This window comes from Anarhichas minor, unplaced genomic scaffold, assembly GCF_050575085.1.
Source record: "Anarhichas minor isolate MPS153535 unplaced genomic scaffold, ASM5057508v1 ptg000007l, whole genome shotgun sequence".
Taxonomy (NCBI): Eukaryota; Metazoa; Chordata; class Actinopteri; order Perciformes; family Anarhichadidae; genus Anarhichas; species Anarhichas minor.
In genome coordinates, this window is record NW_027466453.1 from 12387512 (window position 1) to 12403269 (window position 15758).

General features: G+C 42.8%; 2 protein-coding genes across 2 annotated transcripts in view; both read left to right on the forward strand.

Annotated features, from left to right (window-relative positions):
- The first annotated feature begins 887 nt into the window (after positions 1-887).
- LOC142937370 (charged multivesicular body protein 6-like) lies at positions 888-4344 on the forward strand. The gene is made up of 8 exons (XM_076080248.1): positions 888-953; positions 1402-1511; positions 1770-1857; positions 2128-2214; positions 2619-2684; positions 2918-3002; positions 3865-3933; positions 4054-4344. Exons 1-8 carry the CDS (start codon positions 888-890, stop codon positions 4101-4103), a joined length of 621 nt encoding a protein of 206 aa, XP_075936363.1. The 3' UTR covers positions 4104-4344.
- A 1519-nt stretch (positions 4345-5863) lies between these two features.
- The window catches only part of LOC142944766 (BAR/IMD domain-containing adapter protein 2-like), a 47802-nt gene continuing 37907 nt past the window's right edge, over positions 5864-15758 (forward strand). The window contains exon 1 of the mRNA XM_076085875.1: positions 5864-5935. Within this exon, the coding sequence (XP_075941990.1) occupies positions 5864-5935 (72 nt within the window). The remainder of the gene's footprint in view (positions 5936-15758) is intronic.

Sequence of the window (15758 nt, forward strand, 5' to 3'; positions counted from 1 at the left end):
TGGATATCTCTTTCTGTTAACAGCCATTATCAAAAAAATATATTTCGCCATGTTTCTATGATGATGTTATATATACATCAGGCTGTGAATGGTATATGAACAAACACCTCTCTGTAAAAACATTCAGAATATAGATGGGAATGAAACTGGAGATATTTGGCTAACTTTGGGTGAATTTAAGACACAAATAGACAAAGTGTAGTAAGATATACAACTAAATGTGTATGTTGGATTGTTTCATTTCCATTAGTCCAGCAAAATAGCCCAAAATCTCAACATTGATTCGTGCATGAAAAAAAAAGGTTTTTGCCTGGGGTGTCTCCCCTTCATTAATCTGATCAAAACAAAACACACGTGGTACACTAGGAACTGTACAATTAAAACTATAAACCTGTATTCCATTCAGATGTGATGACTGTTGAATAGACACGCAGCAGCATCCTCCTGTCTCAGCTCAGGTGGGTCATTTTCACAACATTGATTGCTGTCCAAGGTGCTGATCCTGGAACCCTCCGAGGAGTCTGGAGCTTTCCAAGGTAACCGATCAGTTGGTCATGCTACTAGATGTGCTACTAGATGTGCTGCTACATGTGCTGCTACATGTCAAATGATATGTAATGACAGTTGTGATATGGCTGCTCTATCAGGATAATGAAACGAAGCGATGTTAGTCGGAGTTCCAGACTTGAATGAAGTCAAATACTACAGACTTCCAAATGTAATGTCCTGCCTCGCTTGCCGTAGGAATCACGGACTGTGGACATGGTGGTAGTCAGTTAGCCTGCTAGCCATTTTTTTTGGCTGTTTATTATCATGGTAAAATGTTCGATAATATGTAATGATCTGTCTGTTGATGAAGGAGGATGTGGAGGGGATGTGGCTGAACAATGGGTACCGTTTTTGGGAGAAAGAGTCAACCTACGCGTGTAACGGAACAAGACAAAGCCATTTTGGTGAGCTGATAGCGGTGGTAGCAGCAGATTAGTCCCGGTACATTAGCACAAAGGCTACTGTTAGCTTGCTGCACAGCGCTGCGGGCTGCTAGGCAACATGGACTAATGCTAGTCTGTTTGTCTGCCATTCAGATTGAGACAGAAGTCCTCTGTTGGGACTAACGTTAGCTAGAGAGACGTGTTGTCCGTCATCCGTGAAGGGAAAATATAACCCACTGTACATTACAATGTAGTACAAAACACTCTTATTACTTTAACTGTTGGACACATTGTCAGATATGTGGTAATCCAACGTATTGCACATATATGCCTACCGTTTTTGTATTAATGAGTCCCCCCACTGGGGAGCTTTCTCATCTAATTCAGAATATAAGCAATTTCGTTACTTCATTACTTAAAAATACATCTGACTTTGTGTTGTTTCCCCCCCCCCCCCCCCCCCCCCCAGCAATTGAAGCAGCAGAGAGATAAACTGAAGCAGTACCAAAAGAGAATCACCCTCCAGCTGGAGAAAGAGCGACTTCTGGCAAAGCAGTTGCTAAAAGATGGAAAGAAAGAGTAAGCATATCCCCATGTAGTCAGTAGTGTGTGACGGTGATTAGGAGTACTGTCGGTAGATTAAATAACAACAGTACACGCATGACATGCAGAACTTCACACAGACACATTTGAAACCTCCTGAGGTGCAGATCTCGCCATGGGCTCAATGAAATCATCTATTTTATTCTGTATATGCATTCTGCATGGCTACCTGACAATAAACATGCTCTTTGCTGTATTATGTATTTTTTTTTTTCTTTGTATTTGTTGTTGCAGAAAAGCACTGCTGCTTCTTAAGAAAAAACGATATCAGGATCAGCTACTAGACAAGACTGAAAACCAGATATCCAACCTGGAGCGGATGGTACGTTTTGTGCGATTATGCTATTTGATGTCATCGTGTTTTAAGTCACCAAGCCTCAGCCAATGGGTGTGTCCGATTTTAAAGTTCATGCACTTTGTTTTAAAGAGCAAGGCGCATTGTGAAAAAACGTGATGTGAAATATTAAGATAAAAAGTCAAATCTTCCAAGGTCTGCTTATTCATGTTCTGCAAAAATGCAAGCTTTACCTGAGCTAGAAAAATCTGTATGTTTGGACATTTTTACGTTTTACATGCTAATATTTGTCAACAGGTTCAAGATATTGAGTTCATGCAAATTGAGATGCAAGTCATCGAGGGACTTAAGGTTGGCAACGATTGTCTGAAGAGTATGCACGAGGTAGATATGCTTTCATGTTTCTTTCCTGCCTTTTGTGTTTAAAAATATGCCTTTCACCCCCCCCCAAGCTTTAGATATGTGAGAGTACACGTCAATAATGTCAAAGGTTTTAACTGATAAACACACTTTATTCGATGTGATCCTTCAGGCGAGGATTGGGCAGCGGAGCAAGCTTGTGGTTTGTGTTAGCATGGCCGGTGCACATTGTTTGAAGATTAAGGGATTAAAAAGCAAAGCCTTGACTACAGCGCTGTGACTGCAGCACATCCTTGGATACAAGTGTACAGATCTTTGCCCTGGAAAATTCACAAGCCCGCCAGAATGCGAGGAAAACACTTTTCATCGAGAAAAAAAACACTTTTCTTCTGTAATGTTGGATTTCCTTTTCTCTTGTTTTGTGACAGATCATGTCGGTTGAAGATGTGGAGAGAATCCTGGATGAGACGCAGGAATCAATTGAATATCAAAAGGTAAATGTCTGCTTGATGTCACAAACTGTATTTGAGTACGGTAGTAGCTTTAATATCTTCATGTTACAGTATCCCCTACGTTTAGAGGACGCAGACTGCTGTAATCTGGAACTCTCCTACACATTGTATATAGATAACTGTCCATGTTTATAGTACGTCAGCAGAAGAAAATCTCAGCTGTCCGTCACTGTGCTGTCGGCTAACACATTTTTTTTTTTTTTTTGCTCCTGCAGCAAATAGATGAAATGCTGGCTGGAGCCCTGACGCAGGAGGACGAGGAGGCTGCGTTAGCAGAGCTGGAAGCTATCACTCAGGTGGGTGTTGCGCTACATCTTTAACCTTTTATAAACACAGAGAATGTGTTTACACCCCCCCCCCCCCCCCCCCCCTTGGTATTTACAGTTAGTTACAGTGAGACCTGGTGTAACTACAGGCTTCAACTGTTTGCCACTGACTGTAGCGCTTCCTCTGGAGCAGTGGTGATGTTAAATCTGTGATTCAGAGTTAAGTCAAGTGCGGATTTCATACCCAAACGGCATGCTGGTGTTTTGACCAGATGTGGCCATTATCCGTCTCTCGAGGAGAGGAATAAGTGTAGCAAAGTTAGAGGCCACAAAATCATCATTTGTGTGTAATAACAGGCTGTGTAATAGAAACAGTTGTGGATATGAATTTGGCTGATTGCTAATAATTAAAACCTCAGCAGATGTTTCCTCTTTTGTGATCTAATTATCTTTCCAAATGACACCCACTCTCAAGCCTATCAAACGACACAAATGATTATGTTTCACACTTGAACACAGACGCAGACTCTAATTCTGAGTCTTCTCAATTTGACAAAAAGGCAGCAAGCAATGTAATATTCCTTTTAACAGTTTATCTACAAATGTTTTGGATGTTTGGGTTAAATAACTTGCCTCTATTTACACATGTGGCTTAAAATAGAACATTACAAAGTACAGTGCTTAGTTGTATCAGGGGCATTAAAGGAGAGCGTCAAGAAGTGAAATATTCAGAATCCTGACGCTTGCGTTGCCAAAATGTCAAGTTTTTTGGAAGTAAAAAGCACATTTTCAGCTTGGCAAATAAATACTTTTGTGCCTTTCTTAGTCGGTCACTGTAACCTCTATTATTTCAACGTTTGCTGTTACTCTGTCCCATCTCATGTAACAGGGAGAAGATTTAGCACTTCCAGAAGTCCCCACTGAGCCGATACCAGAGGTCCCAGAGACACATAAAGCTGAGACAGGTATACGGTTGTTTTTCTTATTTCACATCATGAAGCGTTCCTCACACACTTCTTGATATATTTCTACAGCAATTGATGCCAGGTTGATCTTATTTGCTTTACTTTGACTTTCTTTTCTAGAGAGGAGAGAAGCAAAGGACAAGCCAGACCGAGAGATGTTAACAGCCTAGAACAGAGTCAATTTGTACTGATGGGCACTCTGTCGATTTCACTCTTTCATCCTTAATTGTTAGTAGATGAAGGTGGGACCTGCACACATCAGTGCTCCCCTGAAGTATCTACATAAAGGATTTGTATTATCAAAGAAATGTCACATTGTAACTGTTATGGTTATGGTGTAACAGAATGAACGGACACATTTTTAGATGTTTTACACATTCATTTCAGTTGTTTTCCATATTAAATTGAGCTGTGGCCACAACATGAATTCTTTTGACTTGATATGTTGTTCACATTTTCATCTTGTGTATCATGCGTTCTCCAGAAGGGGGCACCCTTTGCTAGTTTTCTTTTGACTCAACAAGTTTACAAAACAGGTGTGTTCATTCGCATCCCATCAGCAAAGTGTGTGTGGTTATTGGCAGAAAGTAGAAAGCTCATGTTGCTGATATGTGGGAGATGTTTGACAAGAAAGCCAGTATAGTATTTACAATCCTACACTAAGTGGGCACTTAGACTCTAATTGGCATGTACAATGAAACTACACACAAAGTACCCGCTGTGAGAAAAACATCACCTATGGTGGTACTGACTCACTTACAGACTTCTGCAATGCAATTGCATACATAAAGCTGTCTTTGTAAACATAGAGAAGACAAACTTAATGGGGACAACTGTCATTTTTTTTAGGTTGCTCAGATGACGGCAACAGTGTGCACAAAGGCTTTAATGGGCAGAACAACAAAATGCACCATGCTGCTGTGGACATGGAACACTGGGGACACGATACATACTCTAAATCTGTCTATTATGTCTTTTTATTTGCTGGATTGGTTTCATTTAGAGCAGCCAATCTTTGCCAGAATGAAAGCAAACGGGTTTGATTTGCGTCTTTGCTCTGACGACAACATGACAGGGTCCCTCCTGCAGCATTTAATCACCTTGTGCCGAGTTTGGCTATATGCAAATTGTTTTCGATGAATGCAAATTTTAGAGAACTGTGTCTTTTAAGCTCATAACAAAATACAAAATCAACAGGCAATTACATAATAAATACTTTTTTTTCTTGGGCAAGAACTTTATTTAAATATTACATGGTGTTTTTGCAGATAAACAAATGTAAATCTGCATATTATAGCAATGATGGAGCTCAAATGGTACAGAAATATGGGGGGCGTGCACCAAATGTGCACTATGATAACATGGTGCTGCATTCTGATGCTGTTGGAAATATTGGGCTTATGGTTTGAAAGAAGTGTACATATGCTCTGGATCCAACATCAACATGGAATATACCAGCATATCATTCTCCTTATTCAATTAGTTAATGCAAGCCTTTGCAATCATTTTTTTCTGAATCACAGTAGCCTAATTCAGTTTTTTGATTAGATTACATTCCTGAACATCTCTATCAGTCACTAGCGCAACGTGTAAGTATTGCTGTATTTTACACGACATTATGTCATGTTATTTTCTGTGCTTTTTGTTATTTCACTGTAGTTTTGCACTTTATTTCTGCACGCTTTTACCTGCGCGTCTGAACTGCGAAAAAAAAAACCAAACTGTCGCTCAGACCGTGAAGGCAGCAGCGGGCTGTCAGCTGAGCAGAGGGAAGGTGTGTTTTAGTTGGAGTGGGGTTTCGGGAGCGCAGTGTTATCTCCCTCTCACGGAGCGCGTCGCCTCGCCTATTTGATCAAACTCGCGTATTATCCAGTCACCCCCCCCACCCCCCAATTTTACGCGGATACACGGTTGAAGGAAAGAACCGTTTATGGTCCTGGCTGAAGATTCCACGATGTCTCGCACCGACGAGGTTCACCGCATGACGGAAAATGTCTATAAGGTAAGATTCAACTAATGAGTAAAGTTTTGAGGTCCGTATGATAATAAGATTCCAGCTGTCAGACACCGTGTATTTCCACCATGAATAACACCTATGCATTTACTGGCCAAGACGCATTCAGAGCCTTGTCGTTTTAATTTTTTTTTAATCTATTTAGGGAGAGGCGCCGTAGCTCATTTGGTTGATTTTTTTTTGGGGGGGGATTAGTATTCCACCTCCACACATTTCTCATCGAAACCAGGTTTGCTGATTAGGGCAACACCTCTCTGCTAAAAAAAAAAAAAAGCCCCCGTGCTTCCTAAATCAAACTCGGTCTTTTCATTCATTCTTTTCCTACATGTTGGCCTATTGTACTCCTATAATCCACCTAACGTTACTGCTCTGATAATAGGCTATTCATAAAAGACCAGTGGGTTCCTGTAGCCTTTAGCTTTCAGGCCGAAATGGGGACGGATTGCATTCCAGAAGTGACTTTTTGAAGGAGAAGAAAAGGTTGGGCTGATTTGTTGCAACAAGTAAACATTTGCCCCAAAGGAGTTTCAACATTCAAACCTGTTCTGCCTAAAAAAAAAAAAAACCGTGTGAACTCTGCATGCAGTGGTAAGCCTCAATACTGGGAAAACATATTCTAGTAATATTCAATAGTATCGAGTTAAGCATTCTTTTTTTTATTATTTGATCATTTTGTCTATAAACTGGCAGAAAACAGTAAAAACAATAAATAATAATTATTTCAGATTTCTCAGATCCCCAAATGTTTCAATTAGCGATGACGTAAAAGGAAGAGAACCAGCTAATCTAGGGATTGGTCATGTACGAATACTTGATACATGATTGAAACATTAAATTGACGATGGAAGTTGTTGCCGTTTTAACTGTTCGCTGAACATCTGATCAATTAATCGACAAATCATTTCAGCAGTATAGTTGCCATGTAAATCTTTAAAAGTCCGGCCTTTGGTTCATTACGCCATGTTTCAGCATGGCAGGCACCTTTACTGAAGGAATGTCAGCTAAAGTCCAGGTTATGAGGGCTCCACACCTCCGTGTCTTGTGATAATCTCAGGTTTCTGTTTTGAGAGCTCACTGATACTGGAGGAAGTCGCTTTCAATATTTTCTCACTCGCACAACAAACCTTAAATGGTACTTTAATTTGAACTGCCCCCATGCAGCTGTAGTTCAGCTAACAGAAGGCCAAGGATGGGTAGAGGGTAGCTGTTCTATTCTCCTGCAGGGACTAGACTTATATCAGTAAGGAGGTCGGGTGAGCCAAGAGTGACCGACTGCTGCTTCTTTTAGAGCCAACAAGGGAAGCAAATGTTTCAGGTGGCTATTTCTGTCCTGGATTGGTCACACAACCTACAGTCTATCCTTCTTTTTCATTGTGAATTGTGTGCCCATGCTCTGTCGGGTTTTGTCCAAGTATATACACCTACTAATGTGGGCAAATCAACATGGACACACTGTAGGTGTCTGGATCCCGAACCCTTGGGGGGGGGGGGGGGGTCTTGCTCATTCAAGCACAAGCCCAGCAGTGGGGCTCTCTCTCTGGGGGTGAAAGCACCCTGTCAGAGTCCTGACAGCCAAGAACGCTGATTGGCGGCAGAGTGGAGAGACGCAGACCTTCTTCCACACTGGGGATCTGACCTTGTGGCAAAAGCGAGGAGCTCACAAGAGTGTCATCTATAGTCGCTGCTTATTTGGCGTTCCTCGTGCTTTCTTCACCAACGTTGCAGCGTAAAAGCAAGTTTCTTTAGTGTCCTGTAATATTTAAAGAGATGGATTCAATTTTCAGTGTTTCACTGCATGTTTTTAGGCGCTTACACCCTCAAAACCGCACTTGTTTTATTTTAAAGTGATGCTGTTTTATTATAGATATAGGCGGGAATCGGCTGGTTTTGTCAATGAAGTTTGCTGCCGTTGAAGTGCAGACTGTCAACTTTAGTTTCATCGGCTTGTCGGCCACATTGAGGGAGTGGTAGAGCTGCAAGGCCTCTGCCATCTGACAGTGTGCTGAAAGTTTACCCGAGTTCACCCTGTCATTAGTGGCACAGACAGCAGGGCACAATGATTGGATATTTCTTAACAAAGTGCAGAGTGAGACTCAATGTTGGTGCCCCCCCCTAAAGTCATGTTCACAGTGTTGTACCTTTGACTCTTTGTGGCTTTGTCCTGCTTTATAATGCCGTTGCTAATTGTTTGCAACGATGATTAAACATGGAGAGTCATGCGTCTCCAACTGTTGGACAAACTCTTAACAGCCAGTCACTTAACTCTAACTTTGGGGGGGGGGGGGGGGCAGACAAATGGGACTTCCATAACGCTGGCTGCCCACTATGCCCATTTCTCTCCACGTTACGAGTTTGAAAGCTTCAGTGGACAGTAATTGTTTTCGTCTGCTTCGTATGCAAACAGACCTCTCCTGAGGGAGAGAGGGGAGAGATCTAAAAACGTACGGCTGGCTGCAAAGTCACTGCAGCCAGCAGCTGGGCAGATACTGAGTAATCGCAGAGGAGGAGAGGGGGGTAACTGCACCGCTGTGACTCATGTTGGACCAGTGAGTTGAGAGTGTGTGTTTAACAGGGCTGGGACTGTAAGCATGGCGAGGGTGAGACTGGAGATTCAGCATCTCCCTGTGAGTGTTGTTCCTTAAAGGCCAAAGGCACTCCTTAGTTTTCTTTACTTTATGGTAATCAACCGGGGAGTCAACCTGTGAAACCCAGCAATCTGAAAATGATCCTCTGTGACTCACTTCAATTCTCCTCCCTCTCATAGACAGTTCCAGACGTGGCGAATGGCATCTAGTCATTCCCGCGCTGACGGGGGGAGACGGATACTTAAGACTGACACTCGGTGTGTGTGTGTGTGTGTGTGTGTGTGTGTGTGTGTGTGTGTGTGTACCACAGTCATCTCCACCAGCTGGCCTTGTCGCTGGGTGTCTTGGGGAGACGGTGTCCGGGTCAATACCCTTAACATGCCGATGGATGAAGTCTGAGAACCGGGGGGGAGGGGGAGGCACACACTGAAGTGAACAAACAGATTAATCAGACTAGAGGCCGAAGAAGAATGGAACTGTGTATTAAATCAGTTTATAATGAAGCTTTTTAATCGCTACTTGTAACGTTTAACTCAAGGTAGCATGGAAGCGAGCCGGTTGAACGCACCCTTTTAACACAAGATAACTTTTACTTGTGTTTAATCAGAGTCTTTGTCATGCAAGTTTTGTGTGTGTGTGTTGCAGGTTTTGAACACACCCTGGCAGGTAAGGGAGTACAAGGGTGTGTCTCGTCTCCTGCAGCCCTCGGGACAACACTCATTTTCCCCATTCAGCAACCACTCCCTAATTGTCAACACAGCCTGCAGAACAGTGGACGCCATTTTCTCAAATGGCTGTTATGAGGAAAGGCAAAATCGTGGTTTGACGTCAAGCGTGATACTCTATGCTCTCCGGTTATAGGATCTTCATTGTGTGACGGGTGTGATACTGCTGCAGTAGGCTGCTTGATCCGGATCGGAACCGCAGTTTTTCCTGCCTAAAAGACACGCTGTTATATAAGAGGTTCCTCTCTCAGTTAAAATATTGTGGTGACATTCGCTACACTCGATTGAATCATATTCTGATAATGGTCCACCGCAATCTCATGTGGGAGATCTGAACAGGTGGTCTCTTAGCAACAACGTGCCATTATTCTTATGCGTCTCTGTCGTATCATTGTGCTGAAAGACTTGCAGTAAAGTGAAGGGCTGGAGAAGGCGAGTGAGAGGGAGGAAGAGCAAAGGATTTTTTTTTTTTGTTTCAGAGTTAAAAGAGAGATGTTGAACCTGTCGTAATAGACGGGAAATGCTTCATGAAAGGCCCACAAGGGCTTCAGTGTAAACCAGCCCTGTCTGATGTGTACACGGTGCTGTGTGGTCCTGCATTAGGAAGCTGTCTAGAGTCACCCGAATGATGACGCCATCCATCACATTATTTACCTTTTTTTTTTTTTCCTTCTTGCAGTATATCACATCAGGCACCACTTCCCCCTATAATATGCTATTTAATGGAGTTTCAAATGACTTCAGCTCCTGAACATCTGCCTCCAGAATATAGTGTTTCAACAAGTTTGTGCCTGCCGGTGCCATGGGCCTTGAAAAGATTGCATTATGCACTGCAGGAGATATCATAACATTCATTGCCTGTGGAACAGCAGATTTGTTCCCTGTGCCTTTTAGACTGCGATGCAGAGAGAGAGGACTATTGCTCCACACACCCACCTTCTCTGCACGTCCGGGGGTGGATGGTTTAGAGACATTCTCTCTTTCCTTTTACTCATCACTGCTTTTTTCAAGGACTTGAGACTGGAGATGCAATCCAAGGCTACACTGCATTGACTGCAAAAGGGGGGCTTCATAGCTGACAGAACAGGTTCCTTCAAAGGCATCTCGTAAAGATAAGATAAAACTGTGTTGCCGTTAATGTGGCCATCGTCCCAAAATGTTACTTATCTGTCACAAAAAAATGGCGTGCGTGAGAATTGACTTTGCTTTATAGCGTGCATTAGAATGCTTATTGTGGGGGTAGAAGAGAGAAGGAGATGAAGAGGAGGAAACATGGATGGAGACATTCCACATCCTTGTTGAAATAGTCCCTAATTACTGTCGAGGGTGAAGCTGTAATTACACGGACCGAAAGAGACACACAGAAGCAGAGACAGAACATTTCAGGAAGTACTGTGGCAGTGGACAATGGCCTTACATTTATGGGTCATGGACTGCAGTTAACGTGCCTGTGGCTAGTGTGACTTTATGCCTCTGTGGCAGATGCTGCTATACTTTCAGTCGCATTGGCCACACTCCACCCACTTAGGCACTGAGACCCAGACCAGTCATGCTATTGTGCAGAAAGTAGGAAATTTGGCTTGCATACCCACATGGTTTGAATGTTCCTTTTGGTTGAAGACATTTGGACACACAGTGAGACCTTCCCATTGGGATGCAAAGTGACTAATGCAACAGACACTCACTGTTAGGGCATTCCCTGGACTTTTTGTTAAAATCATCATAATTTAGATTATGTTCTTATGTTCTACATGGTGTTCTGTCCATGTAGGGCTGTGTTGAAATCTGAACGTGGCAAGGAGGAGGTCAGCAGTGGCACCCTCGCACAATGCATCCATAATTCATATACGGCCTTCCCGAAAGCCTGAAAGCTGCCATGCAAACTGTGAATTTGCAGATATCCTCTTCATCTAACCATGAAGCAACCTACACTTCAATGAAGTCCGTCATTCTACAACGTGTTGTTGTTTTTCATTTGATGGTCATTTGAAGAAACGACGATCTCTGCTGCTGTCGGTTTATTACCTTTTGAGTCTTTCATAATTCATTAGAAGAATATTTGTTTGGGGGATTTCAGAGTTTCTTTCCTCCACCAAAATGAATGAGTGTTTTGCTGGTCAAAGAACTAAAGCTTGCAAATACGTCTGGGTCTTGGTTGCTGTGGTAACCAGTGCCTGTGTTGGGTTAGTCGAGGGGCTGATGCCGGGCTGAGTAGAGAGGGGGAGGGGAGGGGGGGGGGGGGGGGGGTCACACTGGCTGCAGATGACGGCAAAGCAAACAAACGCAGTAAATAGTTGGTCTCTGGCGAGCAAATGATTTGTTTTGCGCTGGCAGAGGATCGAAGGTGGGGAGTGGACAGAGAGTTTTTGCTTCTCCACCTGAGGCCCCTTGTCGATGACTTTGAGGTCATCAAGCCTCATGTGTGATTAAATCTAACATTGGTAAAAAGCCTCTTATGTTTCCGTTTGTGACTAACATTTACCAAAGTGTAAGGATATCATTTTATTTGCAAGGTGGGAGGCACCTCCAACACGACTAAGCATGTTACTCCCACATGACGTGGCATGCGTTGTTCTCCATGTTTTACAGATGCAGCAACACGTCGGATTAACGGCTGATATGTCTTTTGCATTGCGAGTGAATGAAAAATTATTAGAAATGATAAGCCTGTACCTTTCCCCTTTACCGCTCAGCTTTAACACACAGTCCCTAAAGCAAGGTGTGTGTGTGTGTGTGTGTGCATGACAGAGAAAGAAAAGAGCATGGGGTGTTACAGTGGACACGTTATTAGGAGGTGATCCAAGGTTTATGGTCATGATGAATCCTTTTTGTATACATCCAACGGTTTGAGTTTCCTTGATTAGCATAGCTCTTGTCACACAACAGTGAAACGAGATTATGTTCACATTTGCAAATACAATAAGGCCTACCGAAGAGGCGGAGCAACACGATGGCAAACTTAAACTGACAGTGGAGTCCTTGTATGCTTGTCTTGGATCTCTTCAAGATTCTGCTGGGTCATGAGTTTCAATGTGACTTCTGTAGCTACAACCCATGATTGGATAATTGGTCACTAATGACCTGCAATAGCTAGCGCTTAACGTTGCTTACTCGAGCTAGACAAAGAGACCACAAGAGGCTCTGAAACTCCAGAAACATCCTTCTGAGTTATTCACCCAATAGAACACACACACACACTGTTTCATCATTGTTTTTAACATAAGCGCTGGAACTTGAGCTGTTTTTGCGGCATCAACAAACAAAGCGTTGCCTGGCACTTTGTGACGTTAAGGAGAACGTGTATGGCTCCCTGTCTGTGTTTGACATGACTGATGTGCAATAATGTACGCTGTACTCTTCCATAACAAAAGAACACGAGAGCTGCTCTGGAACAGCACCGTTTTCTTTCAGCCCACGATGCTAGGAAGTTTGCTCTCATCAATACAACTCGGGAAAGGACACAAATATTCACGTGGTATTCTTAGACTTGCTGTTCGCTATGGCTTCTGCTGAAAGCACATGCTGTGACTACTGCAGTATTAGTCAGGCTTTAGGTATGCAAGAAGGACACACTTCTGTACCGGCAGTTGGCTCTGAAATAAGGATGTGACAGTGTGTGTGTGTGTGCTTTTTCTCTGAGGTGTGTACTTAAGAAAGTTCTCTAACCTGTCTTTGCACTTTCCGGCAACATGTAATACGGTTTTGTGTGGAATGCAACCTCTTACAAGTGTTCGCTGTCTTTCCAATACAGCATACAACAAGTCTGCCATTCTCAGTCATGACAGCAGGAGGAATATCTTTTAACAATGTGAACAATTTGTGATAAAATGTGACCGGCCTTGGTACCACATGAATTCATTGGAGAATGAAGAACCCAAAATGACAGAAGTGAACCAGACTGACCCTGGACAAATTACCCACGCGTACTCCGCAAACTGTCTGCTTTTTCAGTACAGTTGATAAATCTTACACTATATGCAGTAATATCTATATTTCATAGTTTAATATATACTGAATAAGCTCTACAATCAGTTGTTGAGAGCTTTTCTCTGCTCTCTGACCTTTTTTTTTAATGCCACATTTAAATCAGAATCACAGAAAATCCTAACTGTCCTTGTTATGTATTTTCCATTGTTGAATTCTTCCTACTTGTATTTCATAATACTGATATTTCCGGCATGCTCATGAAGGCAGCATGATGTATTTTTGACACAATGATCAGAGTACAATGACGGCAACTGAAGTAAAACAGGAAAAGTTTGGCTGTTTGAGATGTGGTTTAACACCCCAACCACATGTACTTTGCATGTTGCAAAGTACATTTTTAAAACTGTTACCTGGAGGAAAAACTAGAAAAAGTGTTTACTTAGCGTTTACTCTGGCTGGCTGTGTTTAATTTCAGTAAACAATCCACAAGTGATGCCACTAGCTTTATAATTTAGCTTCACGTAATGATATCAAAACATGATATGGTACAATTAGCAATTTTCTCTTTCGTCGCTATATGTTCAAGCCTAGTTTAGCGTGTGAACATGTGCAACACAGGGTTCCCCTCGGGGAAACTACTTAGCCGAGGTGATGAGACCACCCAGATCCGGTCGTGTCTCTTCCTGGTCTGTCCAATCAGACGGGAGATTACACAGCAACCTGACTATTTTCTCTTGGCGCAGTAATTAGTTTATGCTAAAGGTCTCCGCTATCATCCAGCTGATTGAGACCCATCATAAACCCCCACTGCTTCTTATTAGGGAAGAAAAGACTGTCTGTGGGGTTGTCATAAGTACATCCGCACATGATGCTCTTTCTTTACATTCCTCTGGATTACATCATTAGGCTCCGCTGCCTGTCACCACATTACGTGCCCCTACAGTTCTCACAAATACAATAATTGGTGGCTGCAGTGCTCAGCTGATCCTGGGCATTTTCAGGTCCGCGTCTGGTTGCCATGTAGAAGAGGGGCTGAGGAGGAAGGCGCGATGGGAAGGCGTGAAGGAACAGATGATCATGACTGCTTCCTGGCATCTGATTGCGTGTGATTTCCCCCTGATTCTAATCAGCTGGTGTTGCTTTGAAATCAGCCCCCTTTGCATGTCATTACTGCTTGTGTGTGTGTGTGTGTGTGTGTGTGTGTGACAGAACAGAATGAGCGAAGATGGATGAATATCCCATAGTTTGAATCGACAATCCATTTCACACACACTGGCCTTGTTTGCTACTTCCACGCCGAGGAGAAATTCATATTATTCGTGTGTTTTCTCTTATTTGCAGCCTTTATGCTTGTGCTATACCGAGTTCTCCAGTTTCTTCCCGTCTCACCTCACAGCACAAATTGGTGTCAAAGTTATTTTATTCATTTTGTAGGAGACAGTTCTCTGCCCTCCTCTTTAATTGTCTGCTTTATCATTTTTGGCCTGAGTGCTGATAATGAATTAATTTAGTCCTCGTGTAGGCAGCCGCAAAATGGACAGTTTCTCCGTCTCTGCAAAGGGAAAAATTACGCTTCAGCCGTGACAGTTATTTCATTACTTCTTTCAGGGAAAGATGATACAGAGGAGTGTTTCAATGGGAAGGGATGTACATGATTACATAGACACATTTGCTCTTAATTTTATGAAATGTTCCATCCTCGCAATTTTCTCTCGCTCTCTCTCTTCATGTCACACACTGTCAAGTGCCTCCTGGCCCCATTTCCCAATTAACCACCAGAATTAGGGTAACAATGTAGTACAAGATAACTGGGATGACAAATTTAGCAACAATGGGAAGAAAGAACCTACCTCACTGTACTTTTTTTGTCTTCTCTTCCCTTCCCCTTAGCTGCATGTCGCTGCAAACGTATCTCTTATATAATAGTTATATCCGTGGCTAATCATTTAAACGCCTTATGTTCCATTACTGCATGCGTTTTCTGTCTATTCAGTGGGTCAGCGCGTGTGTATGCGTGCAGTTTGTGTAAGAAAGGTGGCCAGGCTCGTGTCGGCTACCTTTGTCCCCCTCAGTGGGAGAGTGTGCCGTAATGATGCTGCACAGGGCCATGCTTTATGTAACCCGCCCACAAGTTTGAAACACCACCACTCTTTATTATAAAGCCTTGTATTCATGTAGGTGTGTGCACGAGTACACGCTGATGCATAAATGATGTGTGTGTGTGTGTGTGTGTGCGCTTTGCACACATTCATGTGACCTTATCCTCCATTTATGGGATGCACTCTACATCGGAATGAGGCAGAGCGAAAAAAACATTTAGGTATTAACATTTCTCCAGCGAGGTCCTGAGGGATGTTTTGTCTTTTATCTTCCCAGAGGCAGCGAGAGCGGGGATACCTTTTTTAAGAAACCAGCGCTGTGTGTGTGTGTGTGTGTGTGCTTGAAGATGGGATTCTCCCTAATTATGCTCCTATTCTTCTAGTATATTAGACTAGCTGAGCCAGATGGTAAATACAGGGAGCTGATTTAAACAGGAGTTGCTATTAGAGTAGCTTATAAAGCTCATTAAACCGT